Here is a 27934-nt window from a genome sequence, read left to right as displayed (position 1 = left end):
GTGTGGAAGTACCAGGGAACTGCAGTGATTCATGACTGAAATGTAAAACATGGAAATATAATATTTTATATTTATGTTTGTTCTGTTTCAGACAAATCCTGCTGAAATGTGAAGGTTTCTGTTGGGTTTAATGCCTAAATACATGAGCGTTGAGCCTGGCCAGTGATCGTCCCCTGTAATAAATGCCAAGCAAAGTCAAAAGATGTTTTATACAAAGTGAGACACCTCTAGCACGGTACACCCACTTATTGAAAAGTGACATTTAAAATGTTGGATGGAACAAAAATAAACCAAGTTTTACATGATGAAAGGTTAAGTCAATTCTTGCTTGACAAAATTATTATGCCTTACCCTGGAAATCCAGAGTTCTCGCATATTTAAATTTTATCAGCAAGTTACTTTGGTATTGAGTAAGGCTGCTCATTGACTATGCCCTTGTAGCTGAGCTGCACCAATCACATCGGTGTATCTGATAAAGGCGGACCAGAGGCGACTTGCACCAATCATATCGGTGTATCTGATATAGGCGGGCCAGAGACAGATGACGACAGTTCAATCTACCAGTTAGCTCCGCTGGTAGCTTAGCGTATGGGCTCCGTGTGTTGTTGTGATTGGTTGTAGTGTTATCCAATTGCGTGTAGTGAGATTTTCAAATGCACGCTTGGTGCTGCCCCGTGAGATGGGCGACTTTCTTCACTCGATGCCAGACCCTTAATCAAATACTTCACACACCTATAGCCCGACGTGAGATGTGCGTCGGAGCGGGACGAGTAGGTAAAAAGTTGCGAAGAACCCCCGCACACGGTAACTTGCAAAAATATATGTAATAGCTGGCAACGTTTCGATACTGGACCATCAACAGGCAAATGCTTGCATGCTTGGTTGAAAACCATGGTAACACTGGTCTGATTACCTCAGTCACACAACTCAAAGCCATAAATCAATGGTGATATGGTATATTACTGCCTTTTGCACTGTAGAGGGCTCCCATTGTGTGTTGACTTTGGTGCATTTTACACAGTACAGTAATGAGCTTTCATTAGTTCACAGCAATCCCCCTTTACTGCCACAATCTTCTTAAAGATTGACTTTATTGTTGCAGAAATAGCAGAGTGGGTGTCATGGTTACTTCCACTGTTTACTGCATCTATCATGAACCTAAACTACTGTTCCTGTCACCGTGGGATCTCACACATCCCACATGAAGTAGGTAGCAGGTAGAAGGTCAGAAGTAATTACAACATATTTACACATAGCTTGTGGCTATTTCATAAAATCCCTAATCTTTTCTTTCTGTTTCTAGCTGGTCTTGGTCTTTCTTCACCTCACTCTTTCTCAGCACATGGACCGATGACACAGTAAAGTGGGCAGTATGATAACTGACAGAAGTTGTGTTTGTCACACCCTTGCTCGTTGTGTCTCTCTGAGAAGGGAGTTCAGGCAAAGTTCATATTTCTTGGAGAGTTTTGGACTGAGCTGACAAAAATGAGCAAGGCCGAGAAGAGCGCGGCAGAACAGAGGTTAGTCAATTACAAGGCTCAACTCTAGTAACAAAGTTCTAGCAAGGAAATGCTTGGCTCTGTGTGGGTTTGTGTGAGCGTAAGAGACAGAGAGAGAGGGGGCAAAAAGAGTGCGGGGTGCACAAGGCTGTCACTGAGCACACGTGTTTGTACGTTTTCGAATGTAGGGACATATGTTTTGTGATTTACATGTAAAATGTGGAGACCTGGCAGGGCAGGACATATACTGCAAGGAAGGGACAGCTATGCAATTACACCAGAGGGAACTGAGACAAATGACAGGGCTGACAGTTAGATAATCAGCATTACAGATAAATGGCATCTGAGATCGACTTGTTTGAAAAAGAGAAAGTCAAAAAGTACTCACATGAAAGCATTTGTGCTGTCCTTTTTCCCAAACTCTACTTCTTTTTTTTCTTTTTTGTTATCGAGGACACAACAGGGTTATCATTTTCAAATCAGCAGGTCAACGAGCAGGACTCTGGATTCCTTGACTACAGTATGATTGACGTTTAATATTCTCTCATTTATAGTGTTACTGTACATGTTGTTAGAGCAGAGCTGTTTTTTACTATTGTATCTGTGTTGCAATCCCCAAGCCGAGATCCAAGTGTGGTTCTAATCAATTAATCCGTCACTGCAGGGAATGAAAATTTCCCGGGGTTGTGAGAACTGGCTTTGTTTTGGATGATCCAGACGATTCGCAGAATGTACAGAGAACATATGCCTGAGGGGAGGTACAACTTCACCGCGGATCCATTAACAAAACAGGCACCAACGAGGGATGCAAAACTTCTGTGATTTGTTTTTTTCTTTTTGGAAAATAAAGTATTCCTTGGTTGGTATTTTTTGGGAAAGGGAACATAAGAGTCACAATTTAAAATTGCAGGTTAACCAAAGGTACTATAGTGATTGTTTATTGCAAGAGGGTCACAATAATGCTTGGTTCAGGGGTTCAGTATCTTACTCACCACTTTTAAGAGGTATCTTTATCCTCTAAGGTGATGTCCTGAATTTGTGTCCAAGACCGTAGAAACTCATCCATCCTAACCTTTCTCTGCCTTTGCTAAACACACACTCACATGTAATAAATACAATTTAAAAAAAAGTTTGAACCACAGTGTCTCACCTCTACAAGCAATTTAACACACCCAGCAGAACACCAGACCAAGGGACCCCATTACGTGTGTTTTTTTTATTTTTTTTTATCTAACAAATTGAAGAAACAGTCTCTGGAACTGTGTTGGCAAAACAGAGGCTAAAACAGGATAAGAAACGTAAATCACACTACTCTGAAAACGTAGTCTCTGTCAAAGTAGAGTTGATCACCAGAGATGGCAAAAGTAATCACTTTCCGTACTTAAGTAGAAGTACAGATACTTGTGTTAAAAACTACTCTGGTAAAAGTGGAAATACGGATTAAACTTCTTTACTCAAGTAAAAGTAACAAAGTACAGGCTTGAAAATTTACTTAAAGTATAAAAGTAAAAGTAGCCTTGCGAATGACAACCATTTTTTATGCAAAGCTACCTGGACCACACACATGTTACTAGAGCACGCTGAGGAACTTCAGTGGACATGGAGGACATGTCTTTATATGGCAAAGGCTACATTTTAAATGGATGTCTGCCAATAGATCTAAAACATAACATGTATGATTATTATTACAGAAACTGCAATGATTTGCTGTAAATGCAGATTGCTGAATCTGTTGAGTAGCGTCAAATGCAATGTACAGTAGATATATTCCCATCTATTTAGATTGAATATGGTATTGATGACGTAAACAATAATAATGATAACTCCAGTGAAATGATGTGAAGGTTGAGGACTAGATTAGGACTGGATTAAAGCTGATTCTGGTGTCCAACGTCCCCTCAGGTGTGCCTGTTAAAACAGACGGAGACAACTTCTCTCTAAGTTCCCATCCACTTGTCAACTGAACTACAGTATCTGAAGTTGGTGAACAGGTGAAGACCACACCAAAACCACTAGCTAACTTACTTTAAATGTGAAGAACTGTAGACGAATACAACAGGCTTAAGTGAACTGACAACATGAGTTATACTCTGGAGTGACAGTTCTCAAAGACTCACACACACACAATCTCAGCTGGTTATCCTCGGGACAGCTAGTCTACTTTTCATTTCTCTCACTTTTATTTCCGTGTGACGCGCGCACCCGCTCGTGGTGTGAGGCGCGTATCCGCGCTATTTTCCGACATAACAACTTCTTGTACAAAACGAAAGTAACGAGCCAATTTTGTAAAATGTAAGGAGTAGAAAGTACCGATATTCGTGTTAAAATGTAAGGAGTAGAAGTAAAAAGTCGCCACAAAAATAAATAGTAAAGTAAAGTAAAAATATCTGAAAAATCAACTTGAGTACAGTAACGAAGTATTTGTACTTCGTTACTTCCCATCTCTGTTGATCACATTCAGTGAACAAATACACCCAGTCTTTTTGTTCACTTACCCCTAGTTGTTTCTAATCAAGTATGATTACAATGTGTTTGCATGCTGTTGTTGTCACATTGCTGTTGTTTTTGTGTGCGTGTGCGTGCAAATTTCTGCAATATGTGTTTTTTGTGTAGCAGGCCCAGCTAACCTATTGACCTGATGTCTCTTTTTCTGTCTGACACACAAAGACTAATGCTCACGTACAAGCACACACACACACCACACACACACACACACACACACACACACACACACACACACACACACACACACACACACACACACACATATTTAATCTAAGCATAAATGGTTACATAGGCTGAAAAGTTGAGCTGATGGAAACCAAGCCACTCAGCAAGTTCAAGTCATGTATGCTTTATTATTATAATTATTATTATTAGAGTTTGACTTACTGGATTTCAATTTACTTTACTTAAGCCTACATTTAATGTATTTTTTATCATGATGACATCAGTCCTCTGTGCAGTCTGTTGTCCCCTGCAGGGCAGAGGTGTAGTGTTAGCGTAAATCCACTGACTGCTACGAGAACGCCATCTTGTGTTGGAAATCCAAAATGAACAAAGCACCTCTGTCCACTGTGTACAAATATATATTAAACCTGTTCTATAATTATTGCTTAGTCCTGTATCACTGCATTAGTTCCATCATCTACATACTCAGGGTAGTATACAGTACTGAGACACTTCACTTTAACACTGTAGCAGCTCACATGTTGCTGAGGTCAAGGGTTCATTTAAGAATGCTACCATGGTATGGAGCTAGAACAGTGACAGTAACCTGTGGTATTGAAAATGAAATTTGGCATTGAAACAACAAATATTGGCACAGAAAAATATTGAACTGATACATAAAAAAACAAAGATCAAAAAATCTCACAATCCTATGATATTTCACTTTGACATTTGTTTGCATTAGGATAGATTTTCTATCTACATTTTTTCTTGATTTCTGTGTCTTCTCAGTGACAGTTTTTTTTTACCCTGTCCAGATTTTTAAAACGTCACTGGTTTTCAGTTTCAACTTTTTGTCACTGTTTTGGCGTAGGGAGAGGGGTCTGAGGGGAGGGGCAAAGAAGGCATGGTTAACGGGTAATTTATACAGGCTACTGGCGAGACACCGCAGGAATCCTCACAGATCCGTTAAAACCGCATATGTGCCACATCTTCCTCAAGTTCACCTGGAACCTCCAAATCTCAAGTAAGTCTGTTTATCTTTTAGTGTTAACCTTTAATGTAGGCCTAAGCTGTGCTGTTAGCAGAAGTCAGCACTGTTCTCTTAATACATCCATGGTTAGCACATGTCAGCTAACCTTTTTGATGTTTGTGTTTTACACATCAGTTCAAGACTTTTCAGTGCCAAAATTTGTTGTTGCAATGCCACATTTTATTTTCAACACCACAGGTTACTGTCATTGTTCTAGCTCCATACGATGGCTCTCTCTGTGTGTGTGTGTGTGTGTGTGTGTGTGTGTGTGTGTGTGTGTGTCTGTGTGTGTGTGTGTGTGTGTGTGTAGGGGTTTTGCCTAAGCTCATAGTTACTCTATAGTTCAAGTCAAGTCTTCAACAAAAATAATAACAGTAAATCTGTTGTTTGAAAGTAAAATCTGTTCTTTCAAAGTAACTTCAATCAAAATGTGTCTGTGTGTGTGTTTTGTGCAGAGAGATACAGTCATTGTTTCTTAGTCAGTTACCCCAAACAGAAAAGATGCTTTGTACACTGATCACAAGTTGCCCATGTACATGTGCACACACTTTAGAAAGCTGGTTGTCTGCTTTCCATCAAGGCATTCCACTACTGTTGTTGCACAAACCGCCGTGTTTATTGTCTTTCTTCTAAAGAGAATGAGACACTGACCCAAAGCAGCCACAAACACACACACACAACCGCACGCACGCACGCACGCCCGCACTCAAGCACGCACTCACGCACGCACACACACACACACACACACACACAAACACACAAACCAACCTCTGGCGGCCATGTTTTTACAACCCGAGATAACAGAGAAAAGGAGGAGACTGTTCCAGAGTTTGATAAATGACACAAGTGGTAGGAAGACGTGACAGAGGAAAAAAAAGAGAGAAAGAATGATGTGGGACAGATGCAGAGAGATTTAGGGGGGTGGGGGGTGAAAGAGATGAGTAAAAGATTCATTGTGAGGTCATCTCAATGTTTATCCACCCACGACAATGATGTAGGCCAGTGAGTGTTTCTCATGGCAAGGCAAGTGTTGTTTCAGAATGTTGCAATGATGACAGGTTCCTCAAGGAAAGTTCTCATATTTTTTCATACCGTATATTTCTCAAGGAGGAAACTGATTTTGCCTAATGACATTTTAAAATGAAACTAGCTTATCTTTATCTGCACAGCAATTTATCTGTCTTAACACTCCCCTTAACTCATGTCAACAACCGTGTGCATGATAAGCTCCTCATCCTGATGTGTCTGTTCTGAGGTAAATGTCCCTTAAGCGTCCTGAGGGAAGCTGAGCCTAAAAAGTGGAGATGCAAGGTAATGCATGAAATAAACTATTAAATCTCTTAGCACTAGCAGCCTAGTTGGGTGGCCTGTGGAACCTAGGCAGCAGCTGAGCCATCACCTCCAGGGCCTGCATTAACTCATAAAGATCACTGTCTCTTTCAAACACACCATGTTCATGCGGATGTGTGCAAATGTGAGGATGTGCGTGGCTCTATCTTGAGAACATGATAAATGATACTTTTAGTGCATATTTCATCTGTAAAAGGAGTAAGATTGCTTCCTTTCACGGTAAACGTGTGTGTATGTGTGTGTGTGTGTGTCTCTCCCACTCCTATAATTACAGTCATTGGTATCAGATGAAACCCCACACAGAGTTGATCTCAAGATGTGCCGTTTGTGTAAGCAACATCTCACTAGATTGATGGAGAATTGGAGGAGTTCACACAAATGGAGGAGCATTATAGTGTCAGGTTACCTCAAGTTTTCTCTCTGTCTCTTTCTCCATCTTTATCTATCTCTCAGTCTTTCCCTCCTTTCTCTTTTCCTCTATTCATTTATAATTTCCCCTCCCTTGTCGTTCATTCACTAGCCCACTCATTTCTCATTTTCATCTCATCTCTCTTTCCAATGTTCCAGCTTTCTCCTTGTTTTTTGCAAGTGAAAACTCCTGCACACACACACACACACACACACACACACACACACACACACACACACACACACACACACACACACACACACACACACACACACACACACACACACACAGAGACTGGAAATGCATGGTAAATAAAAGCAGCAGATCACCTACTCCACTGCAGGGACTCAGAACTAGGAGGACTCTACTTAGCTGACTGATCTACGGAAATGACAGTCTGCAGCCTAACACAATAGATCCATTTACAGTGGCAACCCTTCATCAATGCTTCGTGTGAGGGTGCATTTGTGTGAGTGTATGCACTTAACAGTCATTGTAGGTGGAGACAAAACTCATCTTTAGTAAGGACAATGCAGCATTCCTCAGGCGCTTTTACCCTCTCAGAGGGACACATGGAAAAATACACCCATTCTAACCTGGCCGCGCACTACCATGGACACACACACACACACACACACACACAAACTGACAGACACATGCAGCCACATGCACACAGATGTCGACAGGCAACCACATTTATACCAATGCTCTAATAAATCTATCTTCTCACTTGTCTATTTTCTCTGGCTTTGCCTATGCAGCATTGAATGCCTGCGCAGTTAAAAGAAGGAGGGAGAGGACAGGACAGGAAAGGAGACAAGGAGAGGTTTTTGAAGTTTCTTCATCCGACTATTTTTAGAGAAAAATTACAATTACAAAAATTAAAAACAAGTCAAGAAAAGAAAATACATCCTACATCCAGCAAAACCTGTAAAACAAATAATGATGTACTTTCTTAATCAAAAATGAACCATTAACTGTCCATCCGAAAAGATGAGGAAGAGGAAAAAAGAGGAGAGAAAAGGAGACATCATGGGTGGTGATGGCGCAGTGGATTTGACACACAGTATGCCTTTGGTGTGGGAGACTTGGGTTTGAATCCCACTGTGATACATCAACCAACGTGTCCATGAGCAAGACACTTAACCCCTAGTTGCTCCAGAGGCGTGCAACCTCTGTCATAAATAACAATTGTAAGTTGCTTTGGATAAAAGCGTCAGCTAAATGACAATGTAATGAGACAAGAGGAGAGGAAATGAGACAAGGAAAGAAGTGGATAGGGGAAGGAAGGAGACAAGAGGAGATGAGATAAAGAAAAACAATGTGGTAATGAGACTAGAGGAAAGGACACAAGAGGAGGAGAGCTGAGGAGCTACAGAAGAGAGAGAAGTGGACGAGTGCCCCATGGCCTTTTTCTCTTCTTTGGCCTACCTCTCCATGTCTTAAATCCAACTGTTGGCCCGACTCTGCTACACACCACCGTGCACCAAATTCCTGGAAATATGAACGTGTGTCAACTTGTACAGCTCAAACTAATACAGGCCAACTTTTTTTTTTTTTTTTAACAGCATAAATACCTCAAAACAACACCTCTTTTTGCTGAGTGGTAAAAAAAAACCCTAATGGAAGCAAAGGTGCGGAAAGGCTATAGTTTGATGAAAATCATCACTGAAGTGAAAACCAACCATGTGCCTGTGTTGAATAAATGACACACCCACACAACGTCTGGAAGAACTCCGGAAGGAAAAAGTGATATAAGATGTTGTAAATGTTTAATGTTTGTAATAATTTTGGCAGGTTGTGCTTTGTGCTGCTTTGTCCTTGCAGCTTATAGTATGACAGGTTTGATGTGGAATATTTCTGTCATGATTGGGCTCAAAGCCATGTTTAAAGTTCTTACTGACATCTAAACCTTGCATCTCTACAAAGATAATATATGATAACAAAAATAGTTTTCCCTCTGTTTGTCTTGCATACCTGATACTTACAATCACATAATTTCATTTGCACCTGGATATGTTAACACAGTTCAAATAACAAATTTCTGCAAATTAAAATGCAAAATCATGGTTGCATGCTAAATTCATCACTGGTATATTATGATAAGGACTCATAATCTCACATCTCATATGATATACTGCACATGGCAAGAATGAGATTAATAAAAGATTGAATGTTTTATTTTTTATTTGAATAGTGTTTTGCATGTGAGTCACACAGTAGTTTTATGCTAAATGAAAATGCAACATAACATCCAGATATGAAATGATTTCTGAATACAAAAATGAAGAGCACAACAAAATGGGAAACAAACGTGACAAAATGTCTTTAAATAAGTGACAAGTGGATGGAAAGTTGTATTTGGATTTTTGATATCACTATTTCCATTCTGTCAAAAATGTGATTATATGCTTCTCCCTTCGGCTCCCGTCTGCCGCCTTCAGTTGTTTTCCACCAAACCTGGTTAGAACATCGTCCAAAACTACTTGGAATGTGCTTAATTTTACATTTTACATAGCATGGCTGTTGGCGATACCTTGAATCTCCATATTATATCATTTTACATAATTTTATTTTTATTTTATAAATCAATGCTATAGGTTGATTTTGTTTGAGAAAAATGGCTCAATACATTTATTTTTGAATTAGCCCTTTTTAATTTTCGGAAAAGCTGTTTTGGACTTAAATGGTTTTTGGCTGACAGCGACAACATGCAAATATTAAAATGGTCTTAGGCTCAGGTCACTCGACAGGTGGGATAAAGAAGTACACCAAATCAGACAGCACTGTAACAGTAATGTGACTTTGTCTTGAGACATTCCTGTATTCCCATTAAAGGAGGGTTACAGAAGTTGTAGCTGTAAATGGTACTTATAGCCCAAACATTATATAACCATCATATTATGTGACTACCGTAGATCCATTATTTCTGATAATTACCACTATCCTGATGCCTTACAGTAGATTAAAACAATCAAAGTTACAACAACAATAAAACAAGAAAAGCATGTCACCATAATAACCTTTTTTTTTTTTTTTTTTTCGGGCTTTGTAGGCCTTTATTTCCATAGGACAGATGAAGACATGAAAGGGGAGAGAGAGGAGGAATGATATGCAGCAAAGGGCCGCAGGTTGCAGTTGAACCTGCTGCGTCAGCCCCTTTATATGTGCGCCCGTTCTACCAACTGAGCTAACCCGGCCACTTGTTGATCTCATTCTCATATTAAATACATATGTGCTGTAAATAGAAATACTATCAGTTGCTTGATTGCTGCAATAGTGATCATACTAATATCGACCCAATATGTAGCCACTGGTCGCTGTGTCACAGGATTGACAAGACTTGCAACTGCAAAAAAACAAATCTGTGGGGCCTTGTTCATTTAAACAAATAGATTGAACGCTTGAATTAATGATTTCTTTCTGAAAAATGCCTTTAATGAATATTTCAAAAGCAATCTATAGTCTATAAACTAAAGTCTCATGAATGTAAGGATAACTGTACTGCAAATGTACTTCACCTGTATACCAGTGTGGATGATGGATAGTTCACTTTGGAATCAAAATGTAGCTGGTCTATTTGAAAAGTAATTAAATAAAACTGTACTCACATTAATTACATAAAGGGTTTGGGAGCTATTGCCCACATTACAGCCAATCCTAAAACCTGCCACTACTCCAGGTAGTTACTTAATTTTGGGCCTTCAAAAAGATGTCATCCAACAGATATTAAAAGTAACTCTGTAACAGCCAGATCTGAATCATGATATCTTCCTGAAACACAAACATCACCAGCTGTAAGGTCAAAACAAGATGATTCTGAATCCTAAATGTAGGATAATATCCCGGAACAGAACACGTGGAAGCAATGCATTATCATAGTTTAGTATACTCATTGTACTGTTCATTGTCTGGTAATAAAACATAAGTGTAAATGAGATGAGATGCCAGGTTTATGGGTAACATACTTCCTCTGAAAACGAACAAATGATCTTGTCTGCCTCACACAGAGACATAGAGTCAAAGAGCAGTGTGCTTTTAATAACCAACATAATGCACTTTAACATCAGACAGCGACTTAAAGATATATGAAAGCTACTGTCAACTGAAGGATACGCTGATAACTGGCCAACCTGCACAAACACACTCAACACTTTCTCTCACACACATTCACACACACACACACACAAACACACACATACAAATACAGTATCAAACCAAAGCTAACATCCAAAGTGCATTATTACATTAGCCCTGTATATCATAACACATAAACAAAATACATTATATACATTTTCTGGATACCAAACAATGTCACATGAGGAAAGGTTTTTTTTTTTTGGTTAAATAGTAAAAGACAAGCTATTGAGGAAGTGCATGGCAGCCATCATATCCAAAGTGCTTCTGAGGGAAATGGAAGTGAGTAGTCTTGTCATCATATCTTTATATAAATAACAGTCTTTGCTGGCAGGCCAAGTCCACACCTGCAGAACATGGTGCTGACAGCATTCTTCAAATGTGATACAATTTCCCTTTTTTGTATATTTTTCATGCAGTCGCATGAAAAAAGAAAAATCAAGACCATCATGTTTTTGTATTTGATGTGTGATATTGAATCAAAGGCTATGCTGTAAGAGACAGGTTGATATAGAAAAAGATTTGGGGTAAAATAATGCTCTTATTTTTGCTAATTACTAATCAAGAATTTTGGGCCATAGTGAGATCCTTAATCTTTCAATGATCCTACAGCACATTGTAAATAGAAAACAATGCCTTTTGAAAAACTTAAAATAGTAGATAAAACAATATCCTTAGAGGCTCAAAAGGTTTCATAATAGTCAGTGGTGCCCTTGTAGATTAGCAGGCAGTTTATACTGTTGGTCATTCACTAATCCCCACCCGCAAACAGCAACTGTCCAATCAGAGCTTAGAAACCGTAACAGAACATGGCAGGTCTGTTAAACTTTTTCTCCACGTGCTGAAGTGTGAGTAGTAAGTGTAATGGTCCACATATAAAGAGTTTGCAAGGTGCACCCAAATTTAAGGGTAAAAATACGCTGAAGAATGGATTTCGGGCGGCTGTGGCTCAGTGGTAGAGCGGTTGCCTGCCAATCGGAAGGTTGGTGGTTCGATCCCCGCCCCTGCAGTCATTGTCGGAGTGTCCTTGGGCAAGACACTGAACCCCGAGTTGCCCCCGGTGCTGCGCATCGGAGTGTGAATGTGTATGAATGTTTATCTGATGAGCAGGTGGCACCTTGTATGGCGGCCCCGGCCACAGTGTATGAATGTGTGTGAATGGTGAATGTAAAAGCGCTTTGAACAGTTGTCAAGACTGGAAAAGCGCTATATAAATACAGCACATTTACATTTCTCCAATGATGACTGCAATTATTAGCACCTAAAGCAATAACCTAATGCAGTTACGTCCAAGGCCAAGGATAATTTCTTTAGAGAACTGTTCCTGTTATAAAACAAGTCAGTTGGAACATTCTACCAGCTCATTAGCGCAAGTAACTCTCAATAGCTCATAAAAGGTTCCAGTGACAGTTGCAGCGGAAGCCTGATTTTGCCTTTCTGAAATCAAGAACCCATTGTTGAAAAAATTACACAGACTTTTAAGTGGTAAATATTGTTTTGTTATTGTAAACTGTATATGTACCATGTAAAAATGCAATACTTGACAAGAGTAGCAACAGGAAGTACTTAAAGGGGACAGGGCTCAGCGAACACCATATCGGGTGCATCCATGAAATCTTAAATTCTTTGGTTTTAGATGGCAGTCTACATTAAGCTCAGCTGTTGAACTGGTGGTGGAAGTGACACTAAGAAACCTCCAAGCGTAGGTCCTTCTCTTTCATTGAGAGGGAAAATAAAAAATTTCACATTCTTTGGTCCTTTTCCTAAACAAAAATGAGAAAAACAGGTAGTTAATTTCTCTATTTGATCTATTTTAGTTCCCGCCCTTCTATTGTTTCCACATTGTTGCATTTATTTTCTGTACCTTCTGAACCTTTGGCCAGCAACTCTGATGTCTGTCAACATTCCTGGGGACCAAAGCAGTCAGAGTTGAGATTAAATATTTTTGAAACTGAACATTTTTGGGGCGTTATCTGAATGTGACTCGTGCAAAAGTTGAAACAAAAGGATTTACATAACAGTCCAAACCGAATTCTTCTTTCACACAAGCCAAACAAAAGGAAAAACCTCAAAAAGTAAAAGAAGTAACCAAGTCATATTGACTGCTGTCAACCTAAGTTCATCAGTGACAGAGACTAAGTTCTTTTCGGACCAAGCATTTCTTGCACTGGACCACACAACACCAGTGGAAACGACACAGACAGTTCTCCTCTAAGACCACTGTTTCCTCCCGGTAGCCGCGTTCGCAGCAAAGCAGGTCACAGCCACTGATGTCCATGGCTGTGCTGTTGCACATGCGCCCCCGAGTCCCTAGTGAGCCAGTTTTCCGATTTGCAAGGCAGAAATCGGGCGACTCGTCAGAGTATATCAGATCCTGCTTATCTGGTGGCTTTATGTTCTGGCCGACAGGCATCAGGGTCTTGCCATCGTTCCCTCCCATCACCTTGGAAGCACCATTGAAGCGCTCCAGCAGGCGGTCGCCCACCTCACGAAAATGAGGCATCTTCTTCCAGCAAGTGCGCAGAGTGCACGACCCTGACAGGCCGTGGCACTTGCACTCTGTCCGCATGTAGAGCTTCACCGCCTGGGAAGGGAAAACACAGAGCAGTGGGTGGGTTTAGGGTTTTGGGTGGCAGGGGAAAGCAGAAAGGTGAAGGACAGAACAAAGGAACTTTTTAAACTTGTACGGTGAAGTGAAGCAGGACTTCTTTTGATAAGTGGCAAGTAATTTATTATTGAGTTTTCATGATCACACACACACACACACACACACACACACACACACACACACACACACACACACACACACACACACACACTGATAGATAGGTAAGATAAAAGCAGACGCTATTCAGAAGGAATTTAACTCCCAACCCCCCTCTCCCTTCATTTTGCCTCTGGCCTTCCTACATCTAACAAGCCTTGACAACAGATCATTCACTATTACTGCACATAATTAACCCATCACACACACACACACACACACACACACACACACACACAGACACACAGACACACACACACACACACACACACACGCACACACTTGCAAATTGTGTATACAAGCACATGCGCATGCATTCACATAAACACACATTTGCAGCACCCTTATTTCTTAACCTCTGTGCATTTGTGTGCAGCTCTCTTCTTTTGTTTAAATTTGTGTTCAGTTTGCTAATGATGCAATTGGACTATATCCCAAAATACTCCCCTCTCATCTCCACTTGCCTTTGACCCCAACTAAAGTGAACTTTGCAACTCTGTGTTTGGCTTGTGCATGTGTCAACATTTCAGAAAGTGGGTGTAACAAACGGACAAAACCCTGACAGCTTAAAGTAAATGTGATGTGGAAGATTTACCGAGTTATATTTCAAATCAACGTAATTAACTACTTTCAAAGTTGCTACTTTATTTCCACTCTTTCGTTAGCAGGTTGACTCATCGAGGCCATAATTCACTCGGCGTTCATACGGCCAACAAAGAGGAACTTTAAACTTCTACAAGGGCTGTGGAAACATAAGAAGCTACCTGCCTCTGAGGCTTAAAGACAAAATGTGTGGCACGCTCTTGTTTTTGTGTTTCAGAAACCTGATTCTTGTAAGAATATCAGCTTACGCCGCTACACAAATATGGCTCTGGGCAATGTCTTTCTCTTTTGCATGTTCCGTGGAACGATGGAACATTCCACAGGACAAGCAACACCTTTGATGCTAAGATCTTTGAGTATAATAAAATATCGCGCCTGTGCACACCACAGCACAGTAGCAGAAAAACATGTTTTTTTTCAGACATTACATTTGAATTTCATCTATTTCTAACTCTGCTCTTTCAGATGTAAACAGAAACTGCACAGACATACTGAGGTGTTCATTCTGAATCTATGTCTTACCAGCCGCCCAGCCTCGTTGTTGTGCAGGTCAATGAGTGTCCTGATGTCACTCTTGCCCCTTCTCCTCTTGGCGTCCATAAACTGTTTCGACTTTTCATACCCAAACTCCACATCATCGCCACAGCCCCCCCACTCCCACTTGACTCCATCCCCAGAGGGGGAGGATGAAGACGGTCTTGGAGGTGCTCTGTTCCTGGTCGCCTCACAGCCACACTGTAGGAGGTCTCCCATGCTGCAGGCCTGGGTTACAGCATGCGTCACACCAGCCGCCGTGATGGCATAAACAAACGCTGTCTCCCGGATATCTACAGTACAAGGGACAAGAAAAGGAGGACTTTAATTTATTGATTGGTTCTAACTTTTGTTTGCACTTGCAAATGCCCAAAATGCAGGATACTGTTATTGGATAACATATAGCAAAATCTGACCCATGTTACGCTAATTTTTTTAGGTTCTTATTTGTATTTTGGGTTTGTACTTGAACATGTTTACATGCCTTTATGTTTAGGAAAAAGCCCAGACTGCTTTGATTGGTCAGTGTTTCTGGGTCTTCTGCATCTGCACTCTCTGAGTCTCTGCACTGTCATTGCAGATGGGAGAATGACTGTGCATCTCACTGTAGCAACACATTCTGTCGTTGTGACATCACAGCCGTAGAGAAGTCCTGATGGCTCTTTTAAAGGCACTGTTTCTGAAAATTGGATGTGTGCATTTCTCTGTGGATTGGAATTCACTAACTAAGCTAACCAGCTAATAAAACAAATAAGAATCTTTAACAGAACTTAAACAGGAGGTTGAAAACTTTGGCTTTTATTTCTTTATAAGCAAGGTTTGAGAGCATATTTCTCTTACAAAAACCAAGTTTGTCTTTTTTGCATCACAAAAATATTTAATTTTGAATCAAAAGTTTTGATTTTGAATCATGGCTTAGATAAGAGTTTCTACTGGTGGGTTTGACTGGGAATGGCCACACCCACATTCAAGTATTACAGCCAAGAGATACATGGCTGCAGCTCTGGTACTGTGGTACTCAAAACCTTTTGACTTCCAAGCAAAGCTTTTCATTTAAAATCAAATATTGTTGTGATTGAAACTTGGTTTTTGATTGCAGTGAGAAATATGCTCTTATAACATGGGTCATAAAGAAACAATAATAGCTCCATAGAGAACAAGTGCAGTATTTTGGAACAATTGGTTTTAGAGAATAGAATGAGCAATCCTAAACAAATGCACAGAGGCTTTGACCTTTTTCATTTCAACACTTTCAGCATTTTCATTATGAAACAGTGGCATGACATGTCCATTACCTCAAAATGAAACCACTCCACATTCAGACATCTTTTACTCATACTCACTTCACCACAGGACAACAACTAGAAAGAAGAGGGAGCACTACAAGTGACATAAGCTAGTTTCCAGTCGTCCATCCGTCGATCCAGTCAGTCAATATCGCAGCTACATGGAACAGGATAAAAGCACCTTTCTCTCAATCCTGGTCCATTACTACGATCTCAAGCATCCAGGATGTGTGGTGCTGAGAGGATGGCTTTCGCCCACTCTCTCTCTCTCTCTCTCGTGGACACTCATACACACCACAGCTGCTGGTTTATTTTGGGTGTAGAGCTTAACACTCCTGGCTGAAGGCATGTCCAACCACAACTGCAAATTGATCGTCTGTCCTCGCCAGTGGCTTCAGCATCATTCTCACCATCGGCTCAACACTTTATCCTCAGTTGTTGCAGCTATGAAAGCATCTCCGAGACCGTCTGGACTGAAATAAAAGAAGGCTTTGTTGGACATGTCTTATGCATTCTTTGTCCTCTTTGTCCAGGGACTTTAAATTAAAACTACTGTATGAAATACTGTAGGTGAACCCCTCCATTGCACTGGGTAATATGTTCCTTTATTACAATGAACATGGGCACTGTAGATCTTTTAGAGTCAATCAATACACTGTCTAGCTGCCACAAATATTGTACTCACTAGAGGACTAAATGTTAACACAACTCCTGCTAAAAATAGACCCAAACAAATGCACTAATTACTCCAGTATGAGTTTGCCAAAGACTAAAGTGCCCACACGTGTTTCAGGAAATTGCTGAGCCTTTTTTAAAATAGAGATATATATTTGTCACGCAGATGCATGTCATCAGATATAAATGAGAAGGCTTTAGGCCACTGTACTGAGAGACAGATTATTGCTATGCTGAAGTCCGGACTGTTCATGGCATTTCTTGACAATAAGACTGTGTAAAGTTTGCTTAGAAACAAGCAAGCGGTGAGAATTGTTCAGGACATTGATGATTTCAATGGCTCTGCCTAGATAGATGAGAAACTAGGGACTGAGAATATGTATGTGTGTGTGTTAGACAGAATAAAAGGGGGGAAAAGAATAGCCACTTAACGAGCCATCAAATGTGTGTGTGGGGAAAGTAAGTGAAAGACTTTTATTTCCAAGAGCTGGAAAGCTGTGAGCGTGCAGTCACCAACGTCAACACTGCCAACTCCATATCGCATGATTCAGTGAATGGGATTCATTAGGAATAGACACACACACACACTCACACACACACACAATGGGTGGCGTGCGACGAGACCTGCACACCCCAGCGTGCCGTGATATCAATACCAGCTGTACACCCCAACACCCTGAGTTATCTCCAATGCAGGCAAATGTGTGTACATGTGTGTGCATGTGCGAAAAGTATTGTTTTATGTTCATGACATTTCACAAATAGTCAGTGTGTCTAATGTTTTCTGTCTAATCAAATGAACAAGGATTTTTTTACCTCAGGGTTTGTCTGGATTTTCTGTGGTTGTTGGCAGATTAAATAAATCAGTTAATTTTATTTGTGTGTGACTTTAGATGTGAATGGTGGTGCATGTACAATATTTTTGCAACTCTGTCTGTATGTGTGTGTGTTTGTGTGTGTGTGTGTGTGTGTGTGTGTGTGTGCACTTTATACCATTCTTGCAGCTCAGTTAACACCACACCTTGCTGTCCCTGATGTTCACCAGAACAGGGCTGTGATATTCAGGAGCAGCAACATACTCAAATCAAGACGTGTCATCTCCAAAACCTTCCTGGATGTATTAAGAGACACTTGTGTGAAACATCAGCAGCACACATCTTAATATCAGTACAATATGGTGATAGCAACAAGAGCTGTGTCCAAACATGTCCTCGGATTCACTGGTGAAACACTACAGTACAGGATATAAGTATGAGGAAAATATCATGTTGATAGATGTTTTAATTCAAGCAATACATTTATTGACCTAATTATCACTGAAATTGTTAGTGTGGTTAATTTAAATTAGTAAAAAAGAGTATCAGCAGCCTGGAGGAAAATAACATCAACGACTAAAAGCAGACAAACCAAAAGAGAGAGAGAGAGAGAGAGAGAGAGAGAGAGAGAGAGAGAGAGAGGGAAAATAAAAAAGAGAGCAGAGGGTTGAAAGAGAGATAAAGTACAGAGAGAGGAGTATTGTTATGTGTAAAACAAAAATCGGATGATTTGAGGCTCCCTGTTTCATATTTTCCTCGGAGACATGAATTCCAAACAAATTCTCTGCCATGGCGGGTGTCTGGGCCTGTCTACGTCTGTTTCTAATTCCAGAAGGCCCTTCTGGAGGAATTAGCACATATTCTTTTAATACTTTTAGGGAAAGGGATGTTAAAGCTGAGAGTACTTTAATATGAAATCATCTGTCAGCACTATCAAATCTCACACTATTTGGTCAATGTAAAGAAACTATGACCTAAGTATGCAAAAGTACAGGTGGAAATGAATACAAGATAATTTACAGTACAAGGAGAATTATCTAACACACAAATGGAGGAACAATAAACAGTACTTGACTAACCCTACCCAATGAGAGCAGACCTTAAACAGGTTTGGACCTACTGACATACGTAACATGGACATGTTATCTGGGAACCCAAAGACTGCAATGCTTGGAGTGATTATTGGCAGGCAGAGATTTCACTTCATCCATCCATTTTAAGAAAATCAACAGCATCCGTCTTTTGTGCAAGCACCTCAAAACGACCCTTACGCACCCTAGCTAAGCCCTAGCAGTAACTATGATAGGAGCAAACAATGAAGTCAAGGGATGTCACAATAGAGCGACAAAGTCCATGTAGAGGTCAGGGTGGATGGTCAAAAAAATATCAAACCTTAAAGATTGATTGCTGTCAGTTGGGAACGTCTTAATTATTGTAATTGTTGTAATTATTGTAATATTGTAATTATTGTAAAGGTCCCATTACGTTAACAAATAAGTCATTTTAACCCTGTGTTTCAATAGGATGAACAAAGTACACCACAATCTTTCCCTGAGTTGTTTTAGGCCTAAACCTAACCAAACCAAACCAAAATACACTTTTTAACAGTGATTTGCAAATGTTTCATAAGCGGGGTCAGACCAGAAAACGTTTTTTATTCCATGTGACATTCTAGAGGTGATGGAACAAGAAAGTATTTAGTTTATACTGTTTATTGATCCCCAGTGGGGAAATTACAATTCACACTCTGTTTGTTAGTAATCACTACACACAGGTCTGAAATACACACACATGCTCAGGACCTATTCATGCACAAATGGAGAGATGTCAGAGTGAGTGGGCTGCCAGCTGGACCAGCACCCTGAGCGGTTGGGGGGTATACGGTGCCTTGCTCAAGGAGGTGAAATGGCATCTCACCAGCTACCGATCCACACTCCAGCGAGCCTCCGGTTCCCAACCCAACTCCCTACGGTCTGAGCTACTGCCCCCCCCTTGTAAGATTGTAAACGTGTGAACACCTCTACGTCTCCATGTGGAGCTATCTCGTAACCACTCCGCCACATTATTTTTATTATATCAATACAAACTGAGTTATAAAAGAAATGATGTGCAGGTGTAGAAAGCAACACACTGCAACACCCTTTCTCATTGATGATAAAAATGCCTGACATTTATTACTTTATTCATTTAGACCCAATCAGCATCTTATGTATGCCACTCTCTGCGTCTTTGCCTGGTTTTTGCTTAACACATCACAATAATCAAATCTTGGCGAGTGTTTTCACTGTCAAGTTTGAGGGAATCACTGCATCATATTGTGTGCCAAACATACAGTACAGTGGTTTTATTAACTCATTTTATTTTTTATTTAAAAAAAAACAATTGGGGCATTTCCCTTAATTTCCCTTGTCACTATTAAGGTGACAGTGGATAGACATGAAAGGGGAGAGAGATGGGGGCTGACACTCTGCCTGCATGGGGCGAACGCTCTTACTGGGTGAGTTAGAGGCCGCCCCATTAACTTATTATAAATACCAGTTAAACACAAGAAAACACAAAGTATGGGTAAAGGTGTAAACATGTGTACACTTGTCTCTATATCTGTGTGTCTACCTGGGAAAGTCATTAAGTGAAAATGTTTCAAATGATTGATGACTGATTGAATAATTACTTTCCAGCCACTGTACAGCCCAGAGCAGGAGTCCTTGTTTATTCTACAGTAGCACAATACTCCACACACACATCCTGTTAATAATCTATAATGACTTCCAAAGAGCCGCTACATCCCTTATGTGATTACCAGCATCACTGTTTGCTGGCTGGCTCACGTTGCAAGTCATGACCGCTCTGAAGTCTGTATGTTATTTAAACAATGTGGAGAGAAAAGAGGATAATAACTACCAATTAATGACAATGAACCAGAAATTTGACCTGAAGCTGAATGTACGTGAAAGGTTTTTAGTCCAGAAGAGAAAACATTTCAAATCCAACGTAAAATAAGTTGTCATCCTTGTGTCGACATGTTCATTCATTCACACGCTGCAATAACGGTGTAAGATGGCGGTGTTTCAGTAATGTTGTGAAATCAACTAAATCCCCTATAATACACACACACACACACACACACACACACACACACACACACACACACACACACACACACACACATACACACACACCTCTCTCTCAGCCTTTCATTTCAAGTGGCTTCATACAAAAGTGTTTAAATGAAAAGCTGATATTTACACCATAGCACATGCATGTATGTTTGTTTGTAATTTCAGCCCTACAGCTGGATATGCAATATCATCATCTAACAAATTAGAATGAATGAAATATGGACACATGCATGCACGCACGGATTCACACACACAAACAAACACACACACACACACTTATCTCCTTACTCCACTGACAAGCCTTGCAATCAGACACACAAATGTTGACAGACAGCAGCCCTGCTACCCTTTGACATGTCACAAAGCAGAGCCCTTTTCTGAGGAAGGTTAACTAACGAACACACCACATGATACAAGTGGTTTATGTTTGAATGGTGGCTTTGTTATGACTGTACAATTATAATCCTAACATAAGCACACACCGAAATATTCTTTGTCCAGAAATCCAATTTACAAAACCAAACCAGATAGCACACAGACATCATCATTCCCACCCACTTACACCAGCGTTTAGTGTATATTGCAATCACAATAACTATGAGGTTGATGTGCTACAAAGTATTTATTAAAACACGTTTACAAATAGGCATGTGAACACAGAAAATAATTTTTTTCTGGCACCAAATGAAGGAAAAATGCATACATGCAGACATGTGAAACTTAAGTTATATTAGGGGACTGATGTGCATCTACATAAAACGTGTGTTAGTCAGAAACACACAGCTAAATAAGCCATGCAATGCATTAATAGTCCAAAGGAAAGCAAGGAAGGCCTCCAGCTTTAAAGCCAACATTCGGTTTCCAAAAAAAAGACGACAATACAACACAGCACACAGTATGGTAATGCCCCCCCCCCCAACACACACACACACACACACACACACACACACAAACACACACCACCATTAGGATTGTCTCATTTCTCTACAAATAAAAAGGCCTGTCATTAAAATAATTTTGAAGAGTCTGTTATCAAATCAGAATCTAAAGTGAGGCCAATGAGGTTAAGTAAACCACTTGGAGAGGGTGAACTTTAAATACGAAGGCACTTTTATTTTGACATTTACTGCTACTTGTAATCAGCCATTAGGAGCAAATCCAGGTAATTGAGGACAAAGACTTCAAAACAGAGGAGCACTTTGGCCCCCCTTATACATAGACAGGCAGGAATTTATGATTAATTGCAACTCTGTCTTCTACTGGTAGATTCTTGTCTCCTTTCCCTCTCTCTTCCTCTCTGTCTCAATCTATCTTTTTTGTCTCCGTTCTTTTTTCTCCTTCAGAGACAAATGACAAATTCAGAGTCAAATGAGATATGAGAAAAAACATGCTTTTTAACTATATAGTCAGGTCCAGCTACTTACTGACAACACATGTAAACTCTTATGAGGGAGTGGGTCCAAATCACACTCATATAGATGGCTGGTTGCCTTTAATGTAAGAAGCAGATTTTGAAGATTTGATGAGGATATTTTAGTAATATATTATTATATTTTAGTAAGATATTTTAGTAGTAAAAATCTACCTTGAGTGGTTCAAAGAGAGAGAATGATATCAAGGAAGATTCTGCATTTTAAGTTCATTAGCTTAGTGTGTGATTTTAAAAAAAAAAGATTACATTGCAATTACAAAGAGCTCAGAATGAACGTCTCAGTTTCCTAGCTTTGCTCTCGGAGGCATGCAACTATATATTGATGATATTGGTTTCCTTACTGCAACATACTCTACAATTGAGTTTGAGAATCAGCAGTGTTTGGAACAGGACAGACACACATTTTCTTTGCAAACCAAGAAAACATTCATGACACATGTAATTTATTTTACATATTTCTGATAAATGAAAAAATATAAATATGTTTGGCTTTGTCTCAGCATTAGCACCGTACATTTAACGTTACAGTACATGCGTAAGTATTCCCAGTGACGGCTTTTTCTTTCCAGCACAGGAAAATTTTACATTTTTTGTCACTTTCAAACATTCGTTTTAAGAGTAATATACTTCCCAAAGGGTACTTGATTTTTTTATGTACATTGAAGCCAATAAGTTTTCCAAAATCAGAAAGTCATGCAGCTTCAGTATTGACTGTGATATAATTGCATGGAAAATTACCGGTAATATGATTCACATTTCATGTGGCACTGCCTTGAGACGTTAAAGACAGGCAAGCGCACAACTTTAGTACGCACATCTCCCAAATGGGTTTAATAACGTGCTTGACACATTTTTTTTGTTGTATTTTCATATTGGTTATTTCTTGTTGGCTAAGCACAGAGATAAAGGCTCTCTGTAGTACCAGTCAAAGAGGAGACAGGCAGCTCTCTATTAATCTAATCATACAAGAGAAAAACCAACACAGTAATTGGAGAGGACCTAGTGGTGACCCAACATCAGTTATATTGCAGACTTCAAAGAGTTGGAGGAAGATGTTAAGAGATCTTAAGAGAGATGCTAAGAGAAAAAAAGGCAATTTTAGCTGATTATTTCAAGCGTGCTCAATCTGATGAAGAGGAGATTCAGTCAAGTGTGAATACGTTTGGTCTGAAATACAACAGCTGCCCTTGTCTGTTGGAGTTCCATGAGGCAGGGATGTGACCTCAAGTTGACGTAAGGCTGTCAGCTGCGGGCATAAGTTCATGGGTTCAGAACCTGAGGTACTCTCACCAAAAAAATTGGGACATGACAATATTTTTTATGGTTTTTTTTTTTTTTTAAACCCTGTAAAAGGCTTTCGGAAGGGCTGATGGAGACAGCCACAAAGGTAGTTAAGAGAATTCCACATCACAAGTCTAGGTCAAGGGTCAAAAATCCATAGAAGTGAGTCACATGCAAGTGTCTTCATTTGTTTACAAGGGGCTCAATGCTTGCTCTTGGGGGAATTGTTGAGTCTAGATGAGGGGTCTTCAATGTTTTTTGAGCCAAGGACCCCTTAACTGAGAGAGAGAGACAGATCAGGGGTTCTCTACTACATATTGTAAGAAATTAAATTGCATTTTACAATAATGTGTAGGGCGGCCTAAAGCCTTTATACATACATTTTTAGTGCATAGAATACTAAGCTATTAAAATATTTGTTGGCAAGATTTTAGAAATCATGTTTTAATGTAAAAAATACATTTGGCACAGTGAATCCTGAGAATGAACTGTATCTATGGATGTTTATCTTAGTGACTGCCTTCCCAGTAATCCTGTCATCAATGTGTCGTTAATTTATACTTGCTAATGATATGTTGGAATTATGTTGATACATTTACATTTTTTAAACAACTTTCAAAAAATTAACAATCATTTTGTAGCCCCCCTGCAGTAGCTCTGAGGACACCCTTGGGCCCCCGGACCCCCTGTTGAAGATCTCTGTTCTAGACCTTCTATACCTGTAAAGTGTCCCGGGGTAACTTCTGTTGTGATTTGATAAATAAAATTGAATTGATTTAAATTAAACACATCCAAACAACTGTTTCATGCTATTTAGTTAATGTTGATGCTTATGTAGTGAGTTTATACCTTACAAATTACTCATTAGGGTTTTTCCTGCATATGGGTAACTATTACGTTCAAGATCTTGGAAAATACGCTTAGTTGCCTTTTTGCCAAGAGCTACACTAGATAAGATTGATAACCCTATCATATCTATCCATTCAATATGAGGCTACAGAGCCAAGAGACTGACTGAAAACAGAGGGAAAGAGTTAGCCTCACTCTTTCTACAAGCACCTCGAAAGCTCACTAGTTGACACATAATATCTTGTAGGTATTGCTTCAACCCCAGGAAGTCCCTGTGTAAAGATTTACCAAACATGAAATGTTAGAAAGCTTTAGAGTTCTTCTAGGCCACTTGTTTTACCTTTAGACAGACCAAGGCTAGCAGTTCCTCTTGTTTGTGTAGGTTAAGCTAAGCTGCAGGCTGTAGATTCATACTGAACAAGTAAAAGACAGGTATTGATCTTCACATCTAACACTCAGCAAGAAGAGACTAAGTGTATCTTCAAAAATGACAAACCGTTGCTTTGAGTAGGTATAAATGACAAACCATACGAGAAAATGGGGGGGTTGGGGGGGGGGACACAAAAGGCAGTTATCAAACATTTCTCCCTCACTCACCTTGCTGCAGTATTTTGCCAAAGTACTTGTTGTGGCTAGTGCAGTTCCAGCGGCGGTACCTGAATTGGTACTGGCACTCCCTGATGCCCAGCCTGGCTCCTTTGGCCACCTCACTGACAATCTCTGGCTGAGTCTGGCACAGCTCCGCCTGCTTTCCCGCCAGACGCTTTGCTTTCCTGCAAATACTGTTGGGGTCCATCACCAGCGGACTGCCTACCGCCCTGGAAAGGTTTAAACAATGTTAGAGGACAGAGCAATCTCTCAGCAATAATATGATAACAATAGCATTTCCTTTTGGTCAGCAACACCTGTTAACTTAAGCACACAGTAAACAGTGTGGCTGCCCTCATCAGCAGTCACAAACCAAATGCAAGATAATTCTTTCTGTGGCTGCTAAGTCTGCCAAATCTACCCACCACTTCTCAGCTGTGGCGATGTGCTTTCCTGAACAGGCACGTGGGAGACAACAGAGCACAGACTTTCCCAGAGGCATCTTAGCTCTGATGTCAGATTCACAAGTCTGTATTTTGCTATTGGACTGCACTTGGGAAAACTGTGTGGTCCTCACAAAGTTGGAAATGAAACAGTTGGAAGTCTCCTACTGTAACAGACAGGCTGTTTACAGTTGATCTTAATGCTAAGTTGATTTTGGTAAACCAGAAGGCAGACTTTCTAGATTTCCTGATGATACAGCCTCTCTGGAGATTTTTTAGCAGTTAAGAACTTTACCGCTTTAACCACAGATATCCCTTGAATCAGCGCTGCTAAAACAATTCCCAGATTAAGCCCATCTAAATGGAAAAAGCACGTATTATGTTACTACAAAGTACAAAAAAAAGAACATATAAATGTGTAAATTAAGGGTGCCTCAAGTAGTGCAAATATTTAAAAAATTAAAATATATATACATACATCTTGTATGTGGACCCTGGACCTCCTCAATAGTTTTGATGGATGAGTGTATATAATAAAGACAAATAGTTTATTCTAACTCATAATGGGAAAGAGAGGCTTGGCTTTGCCACTTAGAAGCCCTGCCAGCCTCTGTGGCCACTTCAGTGGCATTACAGGATAGTGGCTTCATGAGATGACTTTATTTCCATTATTTTTCTCTTCTCCTAGGCTAAGCTGTCCCATACTCATACCCTCTGTGCTGCTAACATTCAGTTTCTCTTCTCAGATCCCTCATTCACTTACTCCATCTCCCTCTTGACTCTTCTCCATCGCTGACTTTAAGTCACTGAATCTTAGCAGATGTGATCCATAACTTCAAGTTTTAGATATATAGTATTGTAGTTTAGTATAGTCAGGAGGGTGTGCTTGACAGAGAGAGGGAGAGCAGAAGAGCGAGAGTGATCAAAAGACTACCTCGTAGGGTTTCATTCAGCCTTGTCCCTGTTAAGCGCACCGCCTGATATCATTCATCTGCTTTGAGAGTTTGTTTTAAGAAGCAGAACAAACACTCTCGCCAATCCCCTCTCCTGGCGGTCTGATATTGAGTAAGACATTTGCACTCACACACATGCATGCACATTCATCCTTTCGCACTCAGTCCCTGTGTTATTGAATTTTTATGTAACAAAGCTATTTATATCGCAGACGAACACGTTGACACGTGATTAAATGAAAACACCATTCACAGGGAATCTTGTGTCAGCCTCTTAGCCAATAACATCATGGAAAGGATGATCCAGAGGCAACCTGCCCAAATACTGTTATCTCCCAGGACTTAAACATGTGATAATGGCGGACAACATGGATTATAGTTACGGTTCATTCTAATAATTCAACTTGTTTGAAGATTAGGGGGAGTGAAAATCCAGAATAAGCAATAAAATGTGGTGTGTGGAAATTATAGTAAAAGTTTCTAAGTGCACAGGCACATGAGCATGAATGCATCAGAGCATACAAGAACTGTACACACACACACACACACACACACACATGCACACTCCAGGGACACCCACTGCTGCATTCCTGCAATGAAAAGTTTATTGACAACATCACTAGGGAAACAATGCTGTATTTCTTAATACAGGTGTTCTGTGTGTACCATGTGTGTGGCAGTGTGTGTGTGGGAGTGTGTGTGTATCTTCCTCAAGTGTGTATATGCGTGTGGAAGTCACAGAGATAATGAAATCATACAGACAGTCTGTATGTGTTAATTAGCAGGTACAGGTACAGTACTTAGCAACGCACACGCCCTTTCAACAACCACTCATTATATACCCACTGCTATCAGGCTGTCTGTGTGTGTCTGTGTTTGTCTGTATGTCTGTCTGTGTGTGTGTGTGTGTGTGTGTGTGTGTGTGTGGGTGTGTGTGTGCATCTGTGTGTGTTTGTTTGTGTGTGTCTTTGTCTGTGTGTATGCTTGTGCGTGCACACGTGCCAGGGGCAGAGCTGGGTAACTCTGTCAGCAGCTCACAATAGCGAAGCCTGGTTTTTACAATGGGAGGTGTAGAGTTTTAAAACTATAGCGAATGTCCTAGATGAAGTTTGGATGGATTCCTGGAAGTAAGACACAGAGACAGTTAAAGAGCTTTGACAACAAAAGAAAGGTTTCCTTATAATCTCCTTTTGCAGTGTGGACTGGTGAAAAACAGATAAAGAGAGATTGTTTCTCTGCCACATTTAATTAATTTCAGAAGTATCTGTCTAAGACTGAGCAGCTGTGCAAAAGTTGCAAGGAGCTGCTGGAAACAATGGAGGAAGACATTGATTAGAGAAACAAGCAACAGCAGGACTGATAAAACTGGTTCTAGGTTAACCATATAGCTGACCTTTGTTAAAGACAGTTCTGTACATATTAAAGCAGGTACAAAACTAAATGTGTTTTATTTTGTAGTCTGTTTTTCTTCCTTGTCATGTCTTGTTTTACTTC

At 40.1% G+C, this 27934-nt stretch overlaps 1 protein-coding gene and 1 long non-coding RNA gene across 2 annotated transcripts in view; both read right to left on the bottom strand.

Annotated features, from left to right (window-relative positions):
• Positions 1-406: 406 nt before the first annotated feature.
• On the bottom strand, positions 407-7647 carry LOC116697567 (uncharacterized). Its single transcript, XR_004334006.1, has 3 exons — positions 7634-7647; positions 804-808; positions 407-493 (listed from the first exon to the last, which is right to left on the bottom strand). It is a non-coding gene; the product is annotated as an uncharacterized LOC116697567 (long non-coding RNA).
• A 1518-nt stretch (positions 7648-9165) lies between these two features.
• Positions 9166-27934, bottom strand: part of wnt6b (wingless-type MMTV integration site family, member 6b) — a 28892-nt gene continuing 10123 nt past the window's right edge. The window contains exons 3-5 of the mRNA XM_032529926.1: positions 25054-25274; positions 14988-15292; positions 9166-13682 (exon numbers count right to left, since the gene is read on the bottom strand). Coding sequence (XP_032385817.1) covers positions 13221-13682; positions 14988-15292; positions 25054-25274 — 988 coding nt within the window. The 3' untranslated portion in view covers positions 9166-13220. The remainder of the gene's footprint in view (positions 13683-14987; positions 15293-25053; positions 25275-27934) is intronic.

Source organism: Etheostoma spectabile, chromosome 11 (genome assembly GCF_008692095.1).
Source record: "Etheostoma spectabile isolate EspeVRDwgs_2016 chromosome 11, UIUC_Espe_1.0, whole genome shotgun sequence".
NCBI classification, from domain to species: Eukaryota; Metazoa; Chordata; class Actinopteri; order Perciformes; family Percidae; genus Etheostoma; species Etheostoma spectabile.
Note: the sequence above shows the minus strand (reverse complement) of the source record. Positions and strands in the feature narration are given on the sequence as shown.